The sequence below is a fragment of the Ursus arctos genome, unplaced genomic scaffold (assembly GCF_023065955.2).
Source record: "Ursus arctos isolate Adak ecotype North America unplaced genomic scaffold, UrsArc2.0 scaffold_22, whole genome shotgun sequence".
Taxonomy (NCBI): domain Eukaryota; kingdom Metazoa; phylum Chordata; class Mammalia; order Carnivora; family Ursidae; genus Ursus; species Ursus arctos.
The window spans coordinates 51,258,607-51,278,029 of record NW_026622897.1 but is presented as its reverse complement, the minus strand read 5'-3'; the positions used below and the strand labels follow the sequence as shown (position 1 = coordinate 51,278,029).

Genomic DNA, 19,423 nt, shown 5'->3' with positions numbered 1-19,423 from the left:
AGAGGGAACACAAGCAGGGGGAGTGGGAGAGAGAGAAGCAGGCTTCCTGCTGAGCAGGGAGCCTGATGCGGGGCTTGATCCCAGAACGCTGGGATCATGCCCTGAGCCGAAGGCAGATGCTTAACGACTGAGCCACCCAGGCGCCCCCTATGTGTCTATTTCTGTGCCAGTACCATACTGTTTTGATTACTATAGCTTTGTAGATTATCTTGAAATCTGGGATTCTGATACATTCAGTTTTGTTTTTCTTTTTCAAGACTGTTTTGCTTATTTGGGGTCTTTTGTGGTTTCATATAAGTTTTAGGATTGTTTGTTCTAGTTCTGTGAAAAATGATATTGGTATTTTGATAGGGACTGCATTAAATGTGTCGAGTAGGATAATTGCTTTGAGTAGGATAGATATTTTAACAATATTTGTTCTTCCAATCCATGAGCATGGAATTCTTTTCATTTGTGTCATCTTCCATTTCTTTAATCAATATTTTATAGTTTTCAGAGTATGAGTCTTTCACCTCCTTAGTTAAGTTTATTCCTAGGTATTTTATTCTTTTTGGTGCAATTATAAAGAGGACTGTTTTCTTAATTTCTCTTTCTGCTACTTCATTATTAGTGTATAGAGATACAATGGATTTCTGTATATTGATTTTGTATCCTGCAACCTTACTGAATTCATTCAATAGTTCTAGTAGTTTTTTGGTGGAGTCTTTAGGGTTTTCTATACACAGCATCATGTCATCAGCATATTTTGACAGTTCTATTTCTTTCTTAACAATTCAGATGTCTTTCTTTCAGATGTCTGTTTTCCTTCCTTCCTTCCTCTCTTTCCTCCCTCCTTTTCTTTTCTCTTTGCCCGCCCTCCATCGCTCCCTCCCTCCCTTGTCACTGAGGCTAGGATTTCCAGTACTGTGTTGAATGTAAGTGATGAGAATGGACATCCTTGTCTTGTTTCTGATCTTAGAGGAGAAACTCAGTTTTTCACCATTAGGTACGATGTTTGCTGTGGGTTTTCACAGATGCCCTTTATTATGTTGAGGTATGTTCTCTCTAAACCTACTTTTGTTGGGGGCGTTTATCATGAATGGATGTTTTACTTTGTCATATGCTTTTTCTGCACCTATTGAAATGATCATAGGGTTTTTATTCATTCTCTTGCTGATGTGATGTATGTTGATTGACTTGCAAATACTGAACCACCCTTGCACACCAGGAATAAATCAGACTTGATCGTGGCGAATGATTTTTTTTTTAATGTATTGTTGGATTCAGTCTGCAAACATTTTGTTGAGGATTTTTGCATTTATGTTCATCAGAGATATTGGCCTGTAGTTCCTGTTCTTGTTCTTCTTCCTCTTCTTCCCCTTCCCCCTCCTTCCCCCTCCCCTCCCCCTCCTTCTTCTTCCTTCCTTCTTCCTCCCTTCTTCCTCCTTCCTTCCTTCTTCCTTCTCCTTCCCCTCCTCCTTCCCCTCCTTCTCCTCCTCCTTCTTCTCCTTCTCCTCCTTCTTCCTTCTTCTTCTTCTTTGTAGTGTCCTCATCTGGTATTGGTATGAGGGTAATGATGGCATCATACAATGAATTTGGAAGCTTTCCTTCCTCTTCTATTTTTTGGAATATTTTGAGAAGAACAGGTATTAAGTCTTCTTTAAATGTTTGGTAGAATTCACCTGTGGAGCCATCTGGTCTTGGACTTTTGTTGTTGGAAATTTTTTTTGATTACTGATTCAATTTCATTCCTGGGAATTGGTCTGTTCAAATTTTCTTTCTTCCTGCTTCAGTTTTAGTAGGTGATATGTTTCGAGGATTTTATCCATTTCTTCTAGGTTGTCCAAATTGTTGGCATATAATTTTTTATAATATTCTCTTATAATTCTTTGTATTTTGTGCTGTTGGTTATTTCTCCTCTTTAATTTCTGATTTTGTTAATTCTTTTGTTTTTTTGATGAGTCCAGCTAAATGTTTTTCAATTTTGTTGATCTTTTCAAAGAACCAGTTCCTGGCTTCACTGATCTGTTCTGTTATTTAGTTTCTGCTTCATTTATTTATGCTCTGATATCTATTCTTTCCTTCCACCTACTGGTTTTGGGCTTTGTTCTTCTTTTTCTAGTTGCTTTAGTATAAGATTAGGTTGTTTTTGGAGATTTTCCTTACTTTTTGCAGTAGTCTTGTATTGCTACAAACTTTTTAGAACCACCTTTGCTGCATCCCAAAGATTCTGGATTGTTGTGTTTTCATTTTCATCTGTTTCCATGTATTTCTTGATTAACTCTTTGATTTCTTTGTTGACCCTTTCATTGTTTACTAACATGTTATTTAACCTCCATGTATTTGTGTTCTTTCCAGATTCTTTTCTTGTGGTTGATTTCTAGTCCTACAGTATTGTGGTCAGAAAAGATGCATGATATGACTTCAATCTTTTTGAATTTGTAGGGGCTTGTTTTTTGCCCAAATATGTGATCTATTCTGGAGATTGTTCCATGTGTATTTGAGAAGAATGTGTATTCTCCTGTTCTGGGATGGAATGTTCTGAATATTATCTGTTAGATCCATCTGATCCAATATGTCATACAAAGGCACTATTTCCTTGTCAATTTTCTGTGTAGATGACATATTCATTGATGTAAGTGGGTGTTAAGGTCCTCTACTATTACTGTATTTCCATCACTTAGTTCCTTTATGTTTGTTACTAGCAGCTTTATGTATTTGGTTGCTCCCATGTTGAGTGCATAAATATTTACAATTGTTGTATCTTCTTGTTGGGTTGTTCCCTTTATGATTATATAGTGTCCTTCTTTGTCTCTTGTTATGATCTTGTTTTAAAGTCATTTTTGTCTGATATAAGTATTGGGTTTTTATAAAGATTTTATTTATTTATTTATTTGAGAAAGAGAGAGCACAGAGGGAGATGGAGAAGCAGATCCCCTGTTGAGCAGGGAGCCTGACATGGGGCTCGATCCTAGAAGCCTGAGGTCATGACCTGAGCCAAAGGCAGCTGCTTTACCAACTGAGCCAGGTGCCCCTGATATAAGTATTGTTAACCCGGCTTTCTTTTCACATCCATTTGCATGATAAATGTTTCTCCACCTCCTCACTTTCAATCTGCCTGTGTCTTTAGGTCTGAAATGAGTCTCATATAGGCAGCATATAGATGGGTCTTGCCTTTTTATCCATTCTGTCACCCTATGTCTTCTGATTGCAGCATTTAGTCCATTTACATTCAAAGTAATTATTGATAGGTATGTACTTATTGCTATTTGAAAACCTATTCTCTTTTGACTTTTTCTCTGTTATGCGTGTGCAAAACATTCTTTGTATTTAATATCTTGTTCTCACTGACCCTACAGAACTAAGGTAGAAATATTTTTTACTGAGTCTCTACTTTTCATGGCAATGCAGTCATTTGCATAAGTTGAATAAAAATCTGTCCTTTTTACTGGGATATAATTTAACAAATTGTGTAATCAGGGCCAAATCTGGAGGATCATATTTGAGAATACATTCCATTCAGTCAGATATGACAAGTCTCCAGTCTCCATTAAGGACACATATATAATTGATATTTGAAAACTCATGCTTATAAGTCTTCCTCAGCGAACTGGTATCTGTTGTTGTACACTCTCCCAGAATCACAGGTAGTAAGAAAGATCACAGCCTAGCAGGAAAATAGAGTAATTTGCCCATGTTTGTAGGTATACAGGTGAAACCTGGTAAAGAAGAATTTCTTATTTTGTAAATAATAGTGATAAAAAGCGTTCGGGAATAATAGCAACTATTAAAATTGAAATTTTTGAGTCTATGCATAATATCCAGACAGAATCTAATTTGAAAGACTTAGAAGTGGTTTAACACAATCTGGCTCTAGATTTGCTGATTATACCACAAGGAACCTTATGTGTGTTAACTGACCCTCCTTACTGAACCTGTGGAAATTAATAAAGCCAAATAACACAACATCGTACTGAGATGAACCTCTAAATAATCTATAGAAGTTAATTATGACTACAAAGGGAGACCGTTAAACTATTCAAACTTATAAATAAGGCAAAAAGTTGATTATTGGACCATATAGTATCATGGTAGCACATTCTTTAACAAACCCACGTAAGAGTCATTTGATTCTTAGGGGAAGGTACCTTTGTTTGAATTACTATTTACTCTTGATTAGGGCAAAACTATGTAAAGTTAGGTGTGAAGTTGTAGAAAACTGATAAAAATGGAAATGATTTCTGTCCAACAGAGATGCAAATGATATTTTCTGACAGAAAAGATAAGTACAAAGGTATAGCTTTATTATCATATAGTATCAGATAATCATATGGTATATTATATATATACACACACACACAAACATACATATATATACAGATATATATACATACATATATACACATACATACATATAGATATACATATATACATACATTCATATACATATATACATACATATATGTATATATATATATAGTATAGTATATTAACTAAGTTTGTATCTAATCCAGCAATCTAATTTCAGCATTTCTTTGTTGCACTGACTATACACATTCTGGGTTCTCACTTTTGAGTGGGTTTTGTCATCTTGATTTGTTCTCTCATTAATGTGCTAAATAAAACTTTTACTCATGCTCATTATCTAGTTGCAGGAGAATTATCTATTTTTTAAAGATTTTCTTTATTTATTTGAGAGAGAGAGAGAGCACAAGTGGGGGGGAAGAAGAGAGGGAGAGGGAGAAGCAGATTCTCCACTGAGCAGGGAACCTAATGTGGGGCTCGATCCCAGGACCCTGAGATCATGATCTGAGCCAAAGGCGGATGCTTAATCAACTGACCCACCCAGGCGCCCCTACATGAGAATTATATTTTTATCGTTTTGAGAATTATACTTTCACAAAAAGATATAAGAAAGCTCTACAGAAATGTTGCTTTTGCTGGAGAAACAGGAACTCTGCTGAACTTCCAGGAACAACTACCAAAACTGCTCTATTTTTATTTCATTATTAGTCAGATTAACAATTTAATTTTCACCAATAATCTCAGGAATAAATATACTAGCAAATAATGATCAACTCACCACCATCATCAATCCATAATTATACACATCCAATGAAGAATGACCAGAATAAAAACAATTTCTTTGCTGTGAAAAAGTATCTAAACATCCAAATCTTTAAAATCACATGCCAACACCATTTCAGCCACCCGAGTGCACAGCATGCAAGCAAAGAAAACTCCACAATTAAACCTAAAAATAAAGCCCCCTAGGTAACCATATTTGGAACTCCAGGTTTCAGGATACTCATAGTAATAGTATTAACTAGCCAGAGTAATAGTATTAACTACATACTGCAAGCATGTCACCTAAATATGCTAAAATAAAACTATTAATCCTTAAAAAATCCACCGAAATTTATTACAATAACGTATCTAACCCTATCACTTTACAATGAGATTTGATGAGCCATACATCAGACACAATATTAGCCTTTTCATCTGGAAGGCACATTTGCCAAAACATTAACTATGGCTGACTAACCCAATATACATTCTAATGGAGCATCTCTAGTTTGTATGTGTCTACTTATTCATGTATGATGAGACATATACAGAGCCTACATACACACAGAAACCTGGAATACCAGGTTGAAAACAGTATTTATAAGCTATATACTACTATAAGAACAAGTTTTCTAAGAAGATACAGTAATTACAAATCTACTTTCAGCTATCTCTTATATTAACACTAGTTAATAGAATGAAATTGAAGTAGGGAAGACCATTTTAACATAATGCTTTACTTAACACTATTTTTACATGAAAAAGGATCAAATAAGTTCTCAGGGTTAATATCAAAAATATAAAATTCCATTCCGCTCTGAGTATGCAATTAAAAATACCTTAAGACTTATTTTCGTCATTATAATTACCTGATGAGAGAGCTATTACTACAGCTGATACCCATACCACACTACCTGCTGCTACAGGTGCTGGCAGTATGAATGCTTGCTGTCCTGTCGTGCTCAGATGTTTTTTTCAAAATTGAAGTCTCAAAATGAGTATATGTGATTGTTACAACCTAGGTCACGGAGACCCCCCCAGACATATGATAAGTTGGAAACTAAGTAGTTTTGTTTTCTTTAATCTGTCTTGGGAAGGCAGATTTAACTTTTATCAAATGCAAACGTGACTTTTTATTTTAGCCACTTTGAAATAATCAAGATAATTCTAAACTCTCTAACTTCTTATTTAAGCATGGCTACAATCTCCTCTCGTGTTTTCTATTCTTCTCCAACTCTATCTCCCATCTCCTCCCTACCCACCTTTCTCTCTTTTCTTCCCTCCATTCTTCTCTTCGTCTTTCACACATGCATGCATGCACACCATATCCACTATTGCTCCAGTATACTGTAATCTTTGAAACACACCACCGTCATTGCCCATGGTTCCCATTACTAATGATCTTCCCTCAGCTCAAATGATACCTTTGCATGAAATATTCAACTCTCCCAAGTAGAACCATTCACTCTTGCTTCTAAATTATACTGTACACAGCAACGCTTTTTATTTTACCACAACCTCATTGGTCTATTTATCTCCTTCTTCCAGAATCCCCCATCTCCATCCTTCAGACTGAGTTAGAAGTTGCTCTTGTGTGCTCCTAAGCAACCTAAAATTCACTCTAGTTTAGCACTTATCACGGTGTATTGTAATTGTCTCTTCTAGCCTGTGAACTCCATTAGGGCTGAGTGTGTGTTTATTCACCATTGTATTCCATATGCCTAGCACCCAAAAGGTATTCAGTAAATATTTATTGAATGCTAAAAAGAGGAGGCTAGAATAAATATGTTTCCCTGCCTCATCTATGACTGTGAGCTACTCAAAATGCCTAGGGAAATGCTGTGTACATGGCAGTCACAATAAAAGTTCATGAAATGCTTCGATAAAAAGAAATTAAATGACAAAAGTAAGCTTAAGAGTTCATCTTCAGAATTTCCAGTGAATGTAGAAAGCAGCAATCAGACTGACTGCATTCCTGGAAAAGCCCTCCTGTCGATGGTACAGTTCTGCTACCAAACTGGGATGGAATTGTGTGTACGCTTGCCTTTATTTCTAGGAGCAGCACATGACTTTATACGGAAGAGAGATTCAGTGCAGGTTTGTTGAGTTGGGGAATGTGTCTTACCCGTGATTGTACAAACCATTTGCCTGCATTCAGAGTAGACAGGAAATGCCAACGGAAGAAGGCAGAATGTGTGAAGGAGGCATTTGGCAGGACCTCCCTAATATTGGTTGTTCTTCTCAGGTCGTTGTCATGCATGAGAAAAGGCACCTGATCGAAACTGCAGGCAGAAAGAGAAAAGAAGAGGGAGAAAGGCTGAACTCAGCCACCTTGGCAGATAAGGTTCTCAAAAAGCCAATCAATGTCACAAGTCTTACTACGGTTTCTTACTCCCACCCAAATCTCAGCAAAGGACTAAGTACTAGTCACTTACACTTTGATTTCAATATTTGTATGCTCTAGAAGTATTTAGTGACATATAAAAACCTATTAGCGATGGTGAAAAAGTAGCTTCTGTATCTAGGGGCTTTCTGGCATCGAGAAAACAGTAGGTACAGTAATAACCTGAGAGTAAGGTGAGTGGGGTAGGGATGGGGCAAAGCTCTGAGGTCCCAAAACCATACTAAACTGGCATCCACACAATCTCCCTGTTCTGACCCATTTCCCAGGTAGGTACCTGCTCTGAGATTTCTGGCCCTAGACCCTTCATATATCAGATGGTATCATTAGAAAAGCTTCTTTTTCTCTTATCTGTTATTTGCCTTGAAGTATCTCTGGTTTTATGAAAATCTCTCTCCCTTTCTCATTAAAATACCTGTGAAAAGAACTCTGTAATGGCTATGAGGCCAGCTCTGTAACAGAGCTGAGACTTAGCATGCTGTCCATAAACAATAGAAAACTGGACAAAATAAGAGAAATAATTCTTTTCAGCCCAGTGGGGAACTGGGAGCACAGTATGATTATCTCTGAGAAAAGGTAAACAGATGAAATTAGCTCTTCCATTACCCAGGCTTCCTTCTTATAGGTAAATACTAGACTATGGCACAGAGAGGGGGAACCTAAAATGGACCCAGCTATCATGCTGATTTGAGTAGAAAGAGAACAGATTAAAGATAGGCCAAGATAGCTAGAATTTGTGGGCTAGAGTCTCACAAAGAATGGAGCTATGAAAAAAAAAAAAAGTTCCAGAGAAATATGCAGAGGTCCTTTGAGTGTATGGCTAAATATCAATGAGTATATGTGCAGAGTAAAACTCTATAAGCCTTGTAAAGAACAACCTCCAAGAAAAGAAAAATTACCAGAAAGTTTTAAGACAATGTGCAGAGCTCACACAGGGGTGTGAATCTTTCAAGTTCCATTCAGCAAGAGCAGAGAGACTTCAGTAATTACAAAGGCATTCTTCAGAGACTCCAGAGGGCCATGCCCTAGAATGGGGATAATTTGGAACTAGAATCACTTTAGACCCACCATTAAAGAAATTAAAAACATCCTTCAAAGGATAAAACTAACTTTAGGTAACTTAACTGCTTGCTAGAAAAGTCCAAAATTCTTTAAAGGAATACAACAAAATATAGCACCTAGTCTAAAATCACAACGTCCAGCACGTAACCCAAATTTACCAGACATGTGAAGAAGCAAGAAAATGTAACCAGAACCAGAAGAAATTACTCAATAAAGACAAACTCAGAAATGAAAGAGATGACAGAATGAATTAATAAGGGTATTAAATCATATAAAACAAAAATACAGGTGTGTATTTAAATAATGTCAAGAAAACATGAACATAATAAAAACATAACTGTACGACACAAAAAAAATGGAAATTCTACAGCTGAAAAAATATATTAAATGAAAACTTCACTGGATGAACTTAACATCAGATTAGATATTACAGATCATGTACAGATCAGAGAATTTGAAGATGGAGGAACAGAATCAATCCAAATGACCTGCAAGACACTATTAGACAAATATTATATACAAATGATTGGAGTCCTAAAAAGATGGGAGAAACAAAAACAACAACAAAAATATCTGAGGAAATGAAATTTAAGTATCTTAAAAATTCGATGATAAATACACATCAACAAATCCAAGAACTTTAACGAATACCAAGAAGGATAAATATAAGAGTACATATACACACACCACATTAAGGATTATTACATCCAAACTGGTGAAAAACACCCCAAAACTGATGAGGGAAACTGTAAAGGTAGGCAGAGGGGGAAACAAAGGACATATTTAGAGAGAAATAAACGTAAGCATACAGCAGACTTCTCATAAAAAAACACGATAAAAGATAAAAAAGATAAAAGATTAAAATATCAGTGAAACAACATATTTTAAATGGTGAAGGAAAATAACTATCAACTTAAAATTGTTCAAAAATGAAAGAAAAGAGGATTCTGGAAAAATGGCAACGTAGGAAGCACCAGGAATCTGTCTCTCAACTTAGACAACAACTGCACTGGCAGACTGTGTCTAATCTAACTATTTTGGAACTCTGGTGTATATTAAAAAGCTAGCCACTTCCAGGGGAAGGCTTGCACACAAATTGGGGTTAATTTTGCTCAATTTCAGCTCTTAGCACATCAGCAGCTATCAACCCCCCACCCCAGCCACATGGCAAACAACTGTGCACGGTTCCAAGAGTAGCTTACACAGCAGCTAGCAAGAGCCAGGGTAGCACAAAAAACCCTGTACTCCAAATAGAGGGGATGTGTGCTCTGGTCCCTGTTTGCTGCTTTTTGCCATAGAAGGACAGACAGAGAGGCAAGCAACCATTGTTGCACCTACTCCCACTGTTGCAAAGTCCTCCCTCTCAGGCTAAAGTTACTGCCAGGAAATTTAAAGGACTAGCACCCTTTTTAACCCTCTTCATTCTTCTCCTTTTCCCAGACATTAAAGCCTAGCACATTAGAAACAGATGCATATATGGGGAAAATTAGAAAGTGTGCATTCCGGAGGAAAGGATCAGAAAAACCTAAAACCTTGATTTTACACCTCAGACTGACCCACAGCACAGACATCCTATGTGATGTAAAAATAATAACAAAACACAGCAAACCCTGAGGAAGGGGGAGAATATGATTTCTAGGTTTACCACATTAGATTCAAATTTCCAGTTTTCAATTAAAAAAATCACAAAGAAACAGGAAGTATGGCCCATTCACAGAAAAAAAATAAATCAATAGAAACTGTTCCTGAAAAAGAGCTGATTGCAGATATACAACACAAAAACCTTAAAACAATCATCTTAAAAAAATAAAACAAAGCCGGATTTCGAGCTGTACTACAAAGCTGTGATCACAAAGACAGCATGGTACTGGCACAAAAACAGACACACAGACCAATGGAACAGAAACGAGAACCCAGAAATGGACCCTCGGCTCTTTGGGCAACTAATCTTTGATAAAGCAGGAAAAAACATCCAGTGGAAAAAAGACAGTCTCTTTAATAAATAGTGCTGGGAAAATTGGACAGCTACATGCAAAAGAATGAAACTTGACCACTCTCTCACACCATACACAAAGATAAACTCCAAATGGATGAAAGACCTCGATGTGAGACAGGAATCCATCAGAATCCTAGAAGAGAACATAGGCAGCAACCTCTACGACATCGGCCAAAGCAACCTTTTTCATGACACATCTCCAAAGGCAAGAGAAACAAAAGATAAAATGAACTTGTGGGACTTCATCAAGATAAAAAGCTTCTGCACAGCCAAGGAAACAGTCAAAAAAACTAAGAGGCAGCCCATGGAATGGGAGAATATATTTGCAAATGATGCTACAGATAAAGGACTGGTATCCAAGATCTACAAAGAACTTCTCAAACTCAATACACGAGAAACAAATAAACGAATCATAAAATGGGCAGAAGACACGAACAGTCACTTTTCCAATGATGACATACAAATGGCTAACAGACACATGAAAAAATGTTCAAAATCATTAGCCATCAGGGAAATTCAAATCAAAACCACACTAAGATACCACCTTATGCCAGTTAGAATGGCAAAAATTAACAAGGCAGGAAACAGCAATTGCTGGAGAGGATGTGGAGAAAGGGGATCCCTCCTACATTGTTGGTGGGAATGCAAGTTGGTACAGCCACTCTTGAAAATAGCGTGGAGGTCCCTTAAAAAGTTAATAATTGAGCTACCCTATGACCCAGCCATTGCACTACTATTTACCCCAAGGATACAGACATAGTGAAGAGAAGGGCCATATGCACCCCAATGTTCATAGCAGCAATGTCCACAATAGCCAAAGCGTGGAAGGAGCCGAGATGCCCTTCAACAGATGACTGGATTAAGAAGTTGTGGTCCATATATACAATATTACTCAGCTATCAGAAAGAACGAATTCTCAACATTTGCTGCAACTTGGACGGGACTGGAGGAGATAATGCTAAGTGAAATAAGTCAAGCAGAGAAAGACAATTATCATATGATTTCTCTCATCTATGGAACATAAGAACTAGGAAGATCGGTAGGGGAAGAAAGGTATAAAGAAAGGGGGGTAATCAGAAGGGGGAATGAAGCATGAGAGACTATGGACTATGAGAAAAAAAACTGAGGGCCTCAGAGGGGAGGGTGGTGGGGGAATGGGATAGAGCGGTGATGGGTAGTAAGGAGGGCACGTATTGCATGGTGCACTGGGTGTTATACGCAACTAATGAATCATCAAACTTTACACTGGAAACCGGGGATGTACTGTATGGTGACTAACATAATATAAGAAAAAAATATTTTAAAAATACGCAAAGAGGGGCACCTGGGTTGTGCAGTCATTAAGCGTCTGCCTTCAGCTCAGGGCGTGATCCCGGCATTCCGGGATCAAGTCCCACATTGGGCTCCTCCACTGGGAGCCTGCTTCTTCCTCTCCCACTCCCCTGCTGTGTTCCCTCTCTCACTGGCTATCTCTCTGTCAAATAAATAAATAAAATCTTTAAAAAAATACACAAAGAACTAAAGAAAGATGTGGATAAAGTAAAGAAAACAATGTATGAACACAATGGAAATATTAATAAAAAGACTGAAAAATCTAAAAAGAAACCAAAAAGAAATTCTGGAGCTGAAAAGTACAATAACTGAAATGAAAAACTGACTAGAAGGATTCAAAGGCAGATTTAAGCAGGCAAAAGAAGGATGCAGTGAACTTGAAGACAGGACAATAGAAGTTATTGAGTCTGAGGAACAGAAACAAAAAATATTGTTAAAAAAAAAAGGTGAGAGTCTAAAGGATACCCTAATACCAAAGCCAAATAAACACACTACAAGAAAAGAAAACTATAAACCAATATACCTAATGAACACTGATGGAAAAATCCTCAACAAAATACTAGCATATTCAGCAGTGTATTAAGAGCATTATAGCCCATGACCAAGTAGGATTTATTCCTGCAATGCAAAGGTGGTTCAATACACCAAAATCCATCAATGTAATACACCACATTAACAGAATAAAGGGGGGAAAACCACATGACCACCTCAATTGATGCAAAAAAAGCATTTAATATTCAACACCCATCATGATAAAAGACACTCAACAAATGAGGAATAGAAGGAAACAACCCCAACATAATAAAAGACATAAATGAAAACCCACAATGATCATCATAATCAAAGGTGAAAGATTGAAAGCTTTTCCTCTAAGATTAGGAATAAGGCAAGAATGTCTGCTTTTGCCACTTCTATTCATAGTAGTACAGGAAGTTTTAGCCACAGCAATTAGGCAAGAAAGAGAAAAGGCAACCAAACTGGAAAGGAAAAAATGAAATTACCCGTTTTTTTAGAGGATATGATCTTATACATAGAAAACCCTAAAGAGTCCACAAAAAGCAGAATAAATAAATTGACCCAAGTTGCAGGATACAAAGTCAAAAGACAAAACTCAGTTGCATTTCTATACACTAACAATGAACAATCTGAGTAAGAAATTACAAAATGATTCCAATCACCATAGCCATCACAAAGAATAAGAATTAACCAAGGAGGTGAAAGATCTACATGATGAAAACTAGAAAACAATGCTGAAAGAAATTAAATAAGACAGAAATAAATGGAAATATATCCCATGTTCATGGATTGGAAGACTTAACATTGTTAAGATGTCAACACTATCCAAAGCAATCTACAGATTCAATGCAATCCCTATCAAAAATCCCAATGATGTTTTTAAAGAAGTAGAAGAACCCATACTAAAATTAATATGAAATCTCAAGGTATTCTAAATAGCCAAAACAATCTTGAAAAAGAAAATAAAACTGGAGGACTCATGCTTCCTGATTTCAAAACTTACCACAAAGCATTGAGATACCACCTTACGCCAGTTAGAATGGCAAAAATTGACAAGGCAAGAAACAACAAATGTTGGAGAGGATGTGAAGAAAGGGGATCCCTCTTACACTGTTGGTGGGAATGCAAGATGGTACAGGTGCTTTGGAAAACAGTGTGGAGGTCCCTTAAAAAGTTAAAAATAGAGCTACCCTATGATCCAGCAAATGCACTACTGGGTATTTACCCCAAAGATACAGATGTAGTGAAGAGAAGGGCCATATGCACCCCAATGTTCATAGCAGCATTGTCCACAATAGCTAAATTGTGGAAGGAGCCGAGATACCCTTCAACAGATGACTGGATTAAGAAGATGTGGTCCATATATACAATGGAATATTACTCAGCTATCAGAAAGAACGAGTTCTCAACATTTGTTACAACATGGACGGCACTGGAGGAGATAATGCTAAGTGAAATAAGTCAAGCAGAGAAAGACAACTATCATATGATTTCTCTCATCTATGGAACATAAGAACTAGGATGATCGGTAGGGGAAGAAAGGGATAAAGAAAGGGGGGGTAATCAGAAGGGGGAATGAAACATGAGAGACTATGGACTATGAGAAACAAACTGAGGACTTCAGAGGGGAGGGGGTGGGGGAATGGGATAGACCGGTGATGGGTAGTAAGGAGGGCACGTATTGCATGGTGCACTGGGTGTTATACACAACTAATGAATCATCGAGCCTTACATCGGAAACCGGGGATGTACTGTATGGTGACTAACATAATATAATAAAAAATCATTAAAAAAAAAAAAAAAGAAGATGTGGTCCATATATACAATGGAATATTACTCAGCCATCAGAACGATCACCCAACATTTGCTGCAACATGGACGGGACTGGAGGAGATTACACTAAGTGAAATAAGTCAAGCAGAGAAAGACAATTATCATATGGTTTCACTCATTTATGGAACATAAGAAATAGCAGGAAGATCGGTAGGAGAAGGAAGGGAAGAATGGGGGGTGGGTAACAGAAGGGGGAATGAACCACGAGAGACTACGGACTCTGGGAAACAAACTGAGGGCTTCAGAGGGGAGGGAGATGGGGGATTGGGATAGGCCAGTGATGGGTATTAAGGAGGGCACATATTGCATGGTGCACTGGGTGTTATACGCAAGTAATGAATCATGGAACACTACATCAAAAACTAAGGATATACTGTATGGTGACATAACATAATAAAAAATTATTAAAAAAAAACAAAACAAACAAAAAAACAAAACTTACCACAAAGCCACAGTAATCAAAATAGTGTGGTCCTGGCATAAAGACAAAGAGATGAATGGAAGAGAACTAGCTCTCTAGCCTAGAAATAAACCTTTACATACATGGTAAATGATTTTTGACATGGGCGCCAAGACCATTCAACAGGAAAAGAACAATCTTTTCAATAAATGATACTGGGGTAACTGGACAGTCACATGAAAAGAATGAAGTTGGACTTTTACCTAATAGCATATACAAAAGTTAACTCATAATGAATCAAAGACCTAAATGTAAGAACTAAAACAATAAAACTCTTAGAAGACAAAATCATGACATTGGATTTGGCAATGATTTCTTGGATATGACAACAAAGGTATAGGTAACAAAAGAGAAAACAGGCATGGGACACCTGGGTGGCTCAGTTGGTTAAGCATCTGCCTTCAGCTCAGGTCATGATCCCAGGGTCCTGGAATTGAGTCCCAAACTGGGCTCCTTGCTCAGCTAGGAGCCTACTTCTCCCTCTGCCTGCTGCTCCCCCTGCTTGTGCACCCTTGCTCTCTCCTTCTCTCTGACAAGTAAATAAAGACAATCTTAAAAAAAAAAAAAAAAAAAAAAAGAAGGAAAAACAGGCCAATTGGCCTTTATGAAAATTTAAAAATTTTGTGCATCAAAAGACACTATCAACAGAGTAAAAAGGCAACCCAAAGGATTGGAGAAAATATTTGCAAATCAGGTATCAGGGATTAATATCTGGAATATATACAGAACTCCTAAATCTCAACAACAAAGAATAAAAGCCCAATTCAAAACTAGGCAAAGGACTTGAAGAGACATTTCTCCAAAGAAGTTTATAAATTGCTAACAAGCACATGAAAAGATGCTAGACATCACTTATTACTAGGTAATGCAAAACAAAACTATTATGAGATACCACCTCACACCCATTAAAATGGCTACTATCGAGAAAGAAGAAAGAAAGAAAGAAAGAAAGAAAGAAAGAAAGAAAGAAAGAAAGAAAGAAAGAGGGAGGACAAGTGTTGTGTTGTTGAGGATGTGGAGAAATTGGAACCCCTGTGCACTGCTGGTAAGAACCTAAGATGGTACAGCCACTGTGGAAGACAGTATGACAGTTCCTCAAAAAATTAAAAATAGAATTACCACATGATCCAGCAATCCTACTTCTGGGTATATACCCAAAAGAACTAAAAGCAGGGTCTTTTTTAAAAATATTTTATTTATTTATTTGACAGAAAGAGAGGAAACACAAGCAGGGGGAATGGGAGAGGAAGAAGCAGGCTCATAGCGGAGGAGCCCGATGTAGGGCTCGATCCCATAATGCCGGGATCACGCCCTGAGCTGAAGGAAGACGCTTAATGACTGAGCCACCCAGGCGCCCCTAAAAGCAGGGTCTTAAGGAGATATTTATACACCCATGATCATAAAAGAACTATTTGCTATAGTTAAAATGTGGAAGCAACACAAGTGTCCATCAACTGATGAACAGATAAACAAATGTGGTATATACATAAAATGGAGTATTAATTTTTTTAGGATGAAAATTCTGCAAAATGCTACAACATGAATTAACTGTGAGAACTGTACACTAAATGACATAACTCAATCACAAAACAATAAATACTGTAAGATTACACTTACATGAGGTACTTAGAGTAGTCAAAATTATAATGATAGAAAGTAGAATGGGGGCGCCTGGGTGGCACAGCGGTTAAAGCATCTGCCTTCGGCTCAGGGCGTGATCCCGGCGTTACGGGATCGAGCCCCACATCAGGCTCCTCCGCTATGAGCCTGCTTCTTCCTCTCCCACTCCCCCTGCTTGTGTTCCCTCTCTCGCTGGCTGTCTCTATCTCTGTCAAATAAATAAATAAAATCTTTAAAAAAAAAAAAAAAAAGAAAAGAAAGTAGAATGAAGTTGCCAGGAGCTTGAGGGAGGACAGAATGGAGAGTTATTACTTAATGGGTATAGAGTTTCAGTTTTACAAGATGAACAGGATAATGGGGATGGATGATTGAAGGTTGCACAGCATTATAAATATATATAATACCACTGCATTATATATTTTAAAAATGGTTAGGATGATAGATTTTACTTGCATATTTTACCACAATTTTTAAAAATTTACCTAGGCCACAACATAGTATTTACTTGGGAAAGCAACCCAGATGAAATAATTGTTTTCTTGGTGAATAAGCATGTTTCAGAGTGGAAAAATGAATAGTTAAATATATGTATGTTTAAAACAACCATACTTTATTACTATTTGTGATTTAAAAATCTTTGAGTATTTGGCATTTTAAGTAAATTTATGTGTTTAAGAGAATTTGGCCTACGTTACCTTTGTAATTTCAATTTAAAATATGAAATTGAGTAACTGATCTAGATTTGTGATTATAAGTTCACATCTCACTACATTTACAGATTTGAAAGATATAAGAGCATTTAAGGTCTCTATACTTTTTTTTTTTTAAGATTTTATTTATTTATGTGACAGACAGCCAACGAGAGAGGGAACACAGCAGGGGGAGTGGGAGAGGAAGAAGCAGGCTCCCAGCTGAGGAGCCCGATGTGGGACTCGATCCCGGAATGCCAGGATCACGCCCTGAGCCGAAGGCAGACGCTTAACCGCTGTGCCACCCAGGCGCCCCTCTATAGTTATACTTTTAATGTATTAAATTTGTAAGAATTCCTTAAGTATTCTGAAAATATTTCACTCAGACAACTGCAGTACCAAAATAATATATTAAATGTGTAAGTGCAATTTAAAACATCTAAATTAAATGGGATTAAGCATTATTCAAAGGCCCTCAAAAATGATGGTTAAAGAGGGTATGTGTTGTGATGAGCACTGGGTGTTATACGCAACTAATGAATCATTCAACACTACATCAAAAACTAATGATGTGCCTATATGGTGGCTAACTTAACATAATAATAAAAAAATTTTTTTAGAAAGGAGGAAATTAGGACAACAGACACACAAAGAGGGAGAAGACAGCCATCTGTAAGTCAAGAAGAGAGGCTTCAGAAGAAACCAAACCTAGCGACACCTTGATCTTGGACTTCTAGACTCTAGAATCATGAGAAAATAAATTTCTGTTGTTTAAGCAAAAAAAAAAAAATGATGGTTAAAACATTAGACTTATAGGGGCAGCTGGGTGGCTCAGTTGGTTAAGCATCTGACTCTTGATTTCAGCTCAGGTCATGATGTTGGGTCATAAGATTGAGCCTTGCATTGGGCTCTGTGCTGGGCAAGGAGCCTGATTAAGATTCTCTCTCTCCCCAGGCCCCACCCCAACCTCTCTAATAAAAAAGGAAATAAAAAAACATTAGACTTATAGTTGCAGGATATAAAATCAATGTACAGAAATTCATTATATCTCTATACACTAATAAGCAGCAAAGAGAAGTTAAGAAAACCCCATTTACAGTTGCACCAAAAAGAATTAAATACCTAGGAATAAACTTAACTGCGGAGGTGAAAGACCCATACTCTGATAAAACACTGATGAAAGAAATGGAAGATGACACAAATGGAAAGAATTCCATGCTCATGGATTGGAAGAACAAATATTGTTAAAATGTCTATCCTACCCAAAGCAGTCTACATGTTTAATGCACCCTTATCAAAATATCAATAGTATTTTTCACAGAACTAGAATAAACAATCCTAAAATTTATATGCAACCACAAAAGACCCCAAATAAGCAAAGCAATCTTGAAAAAGAAAAACAAAACTGGACATATCACAATCCCAGACTTCAAGTTATATTACAAAGCTGCAATACTCAAAACAGTATGATACTGGCACAAAAACAGACACATAGATGAACAGAACAGAATAGCCCAGAAATAAACCCACAATTATATGGTCAATTTGATGTGGGAAACAAAGGCAGAAGAAAAATTATTAAATTTTCCTTACTACCTACAGCCCATTGACAAGTCCTTGAAACAGGCAGAATGACATTCCTCTAGGGATTCAACTGCCTCAATGGTAATACTTTGCTAAGGGCAAAAGGCAGTCCTAGCCCAACCCCCCACCAGATCCTGTAAGTCTACTTTAACATATAAAAATTCCTCTCTAAACCCCCCAAGATACGTGTTGGCAATCATCCCCCTAGCATATGGCCCACCAATATACATCTGAAGGGTCTCATGACTAAGGTTTTATAAGACAGTAATAAATGGCCTTTTCCCAACAATAGCTACCCCCCTCAAGGTCCTGGAAACCTTGCTTCCAAAATTCCTTAGAGCCTTACGCTATCCCTAACCCTCTTCCAACTTGAAAGTATACCTCATGACCCTGGTGTAGCTCTTTATGCCCACGGGTCCTATCTCTGTGCTTTAATAAAATCACCTTTTTGCACCAAAGACGTCTCAAGAATTCTTCCTTGGTCATTGGCTTCAAACCCTAACGTCTTTCCTACATCAAATTAATCTTTAATAAAACAGGAAAGAAGATCTGCTGGGAAAAAGACAGTCTCTTCAACAAATAGTGTTGTTGGAAAAACTGGTCAGCTATAAGCAAAAGAATGAAACTGGACCACTTTCTTATACCATACCTAAAAATGCATTTAAAATGGATTAAAGACTAAATGCGAGACCTGGAATGATAAAAATCCTAGAAGACATCACAGGCAGGAATTTCTCTGACATCGGCCATAACAACATTTTTCTAGATATGTCTCCTGAGGCAAGGAAAGCAAAAACAAAAATAAACTACAGTCTACACCAAAATAAAAAGCTTCAGCACAGTGAAGGAAACAACCAACAAAACTATAAGGCAGCCTATGGAAT

At 37.2% G+C, this 19,423-nt stretch overlaps 1 protein-coding gene across 1 annotated transcript in view; it reads right to left on the bottom strand.

Moving 5' to 3' along the window:
- GDPD4 (glycerophosphodiester phosphodiesterase domain containing 4) overlaps window positions 1-19,423 on the bottom strand; it is a 107,987-nt gene that overhangs the window by 49,028 nt on the left and 39,536 nt on the right. The window contains exon 9 of the mRNA XM_026518349.4: window positions 7,172-7,328. Within this exon, the coding sequence (XP_026374134.4) occupies window positions 7,172-7,328 (157 nt within the window). The remainder of the gene's footprint in view (window positions 1-7,171; window positions 7,329-19,423) is intronic.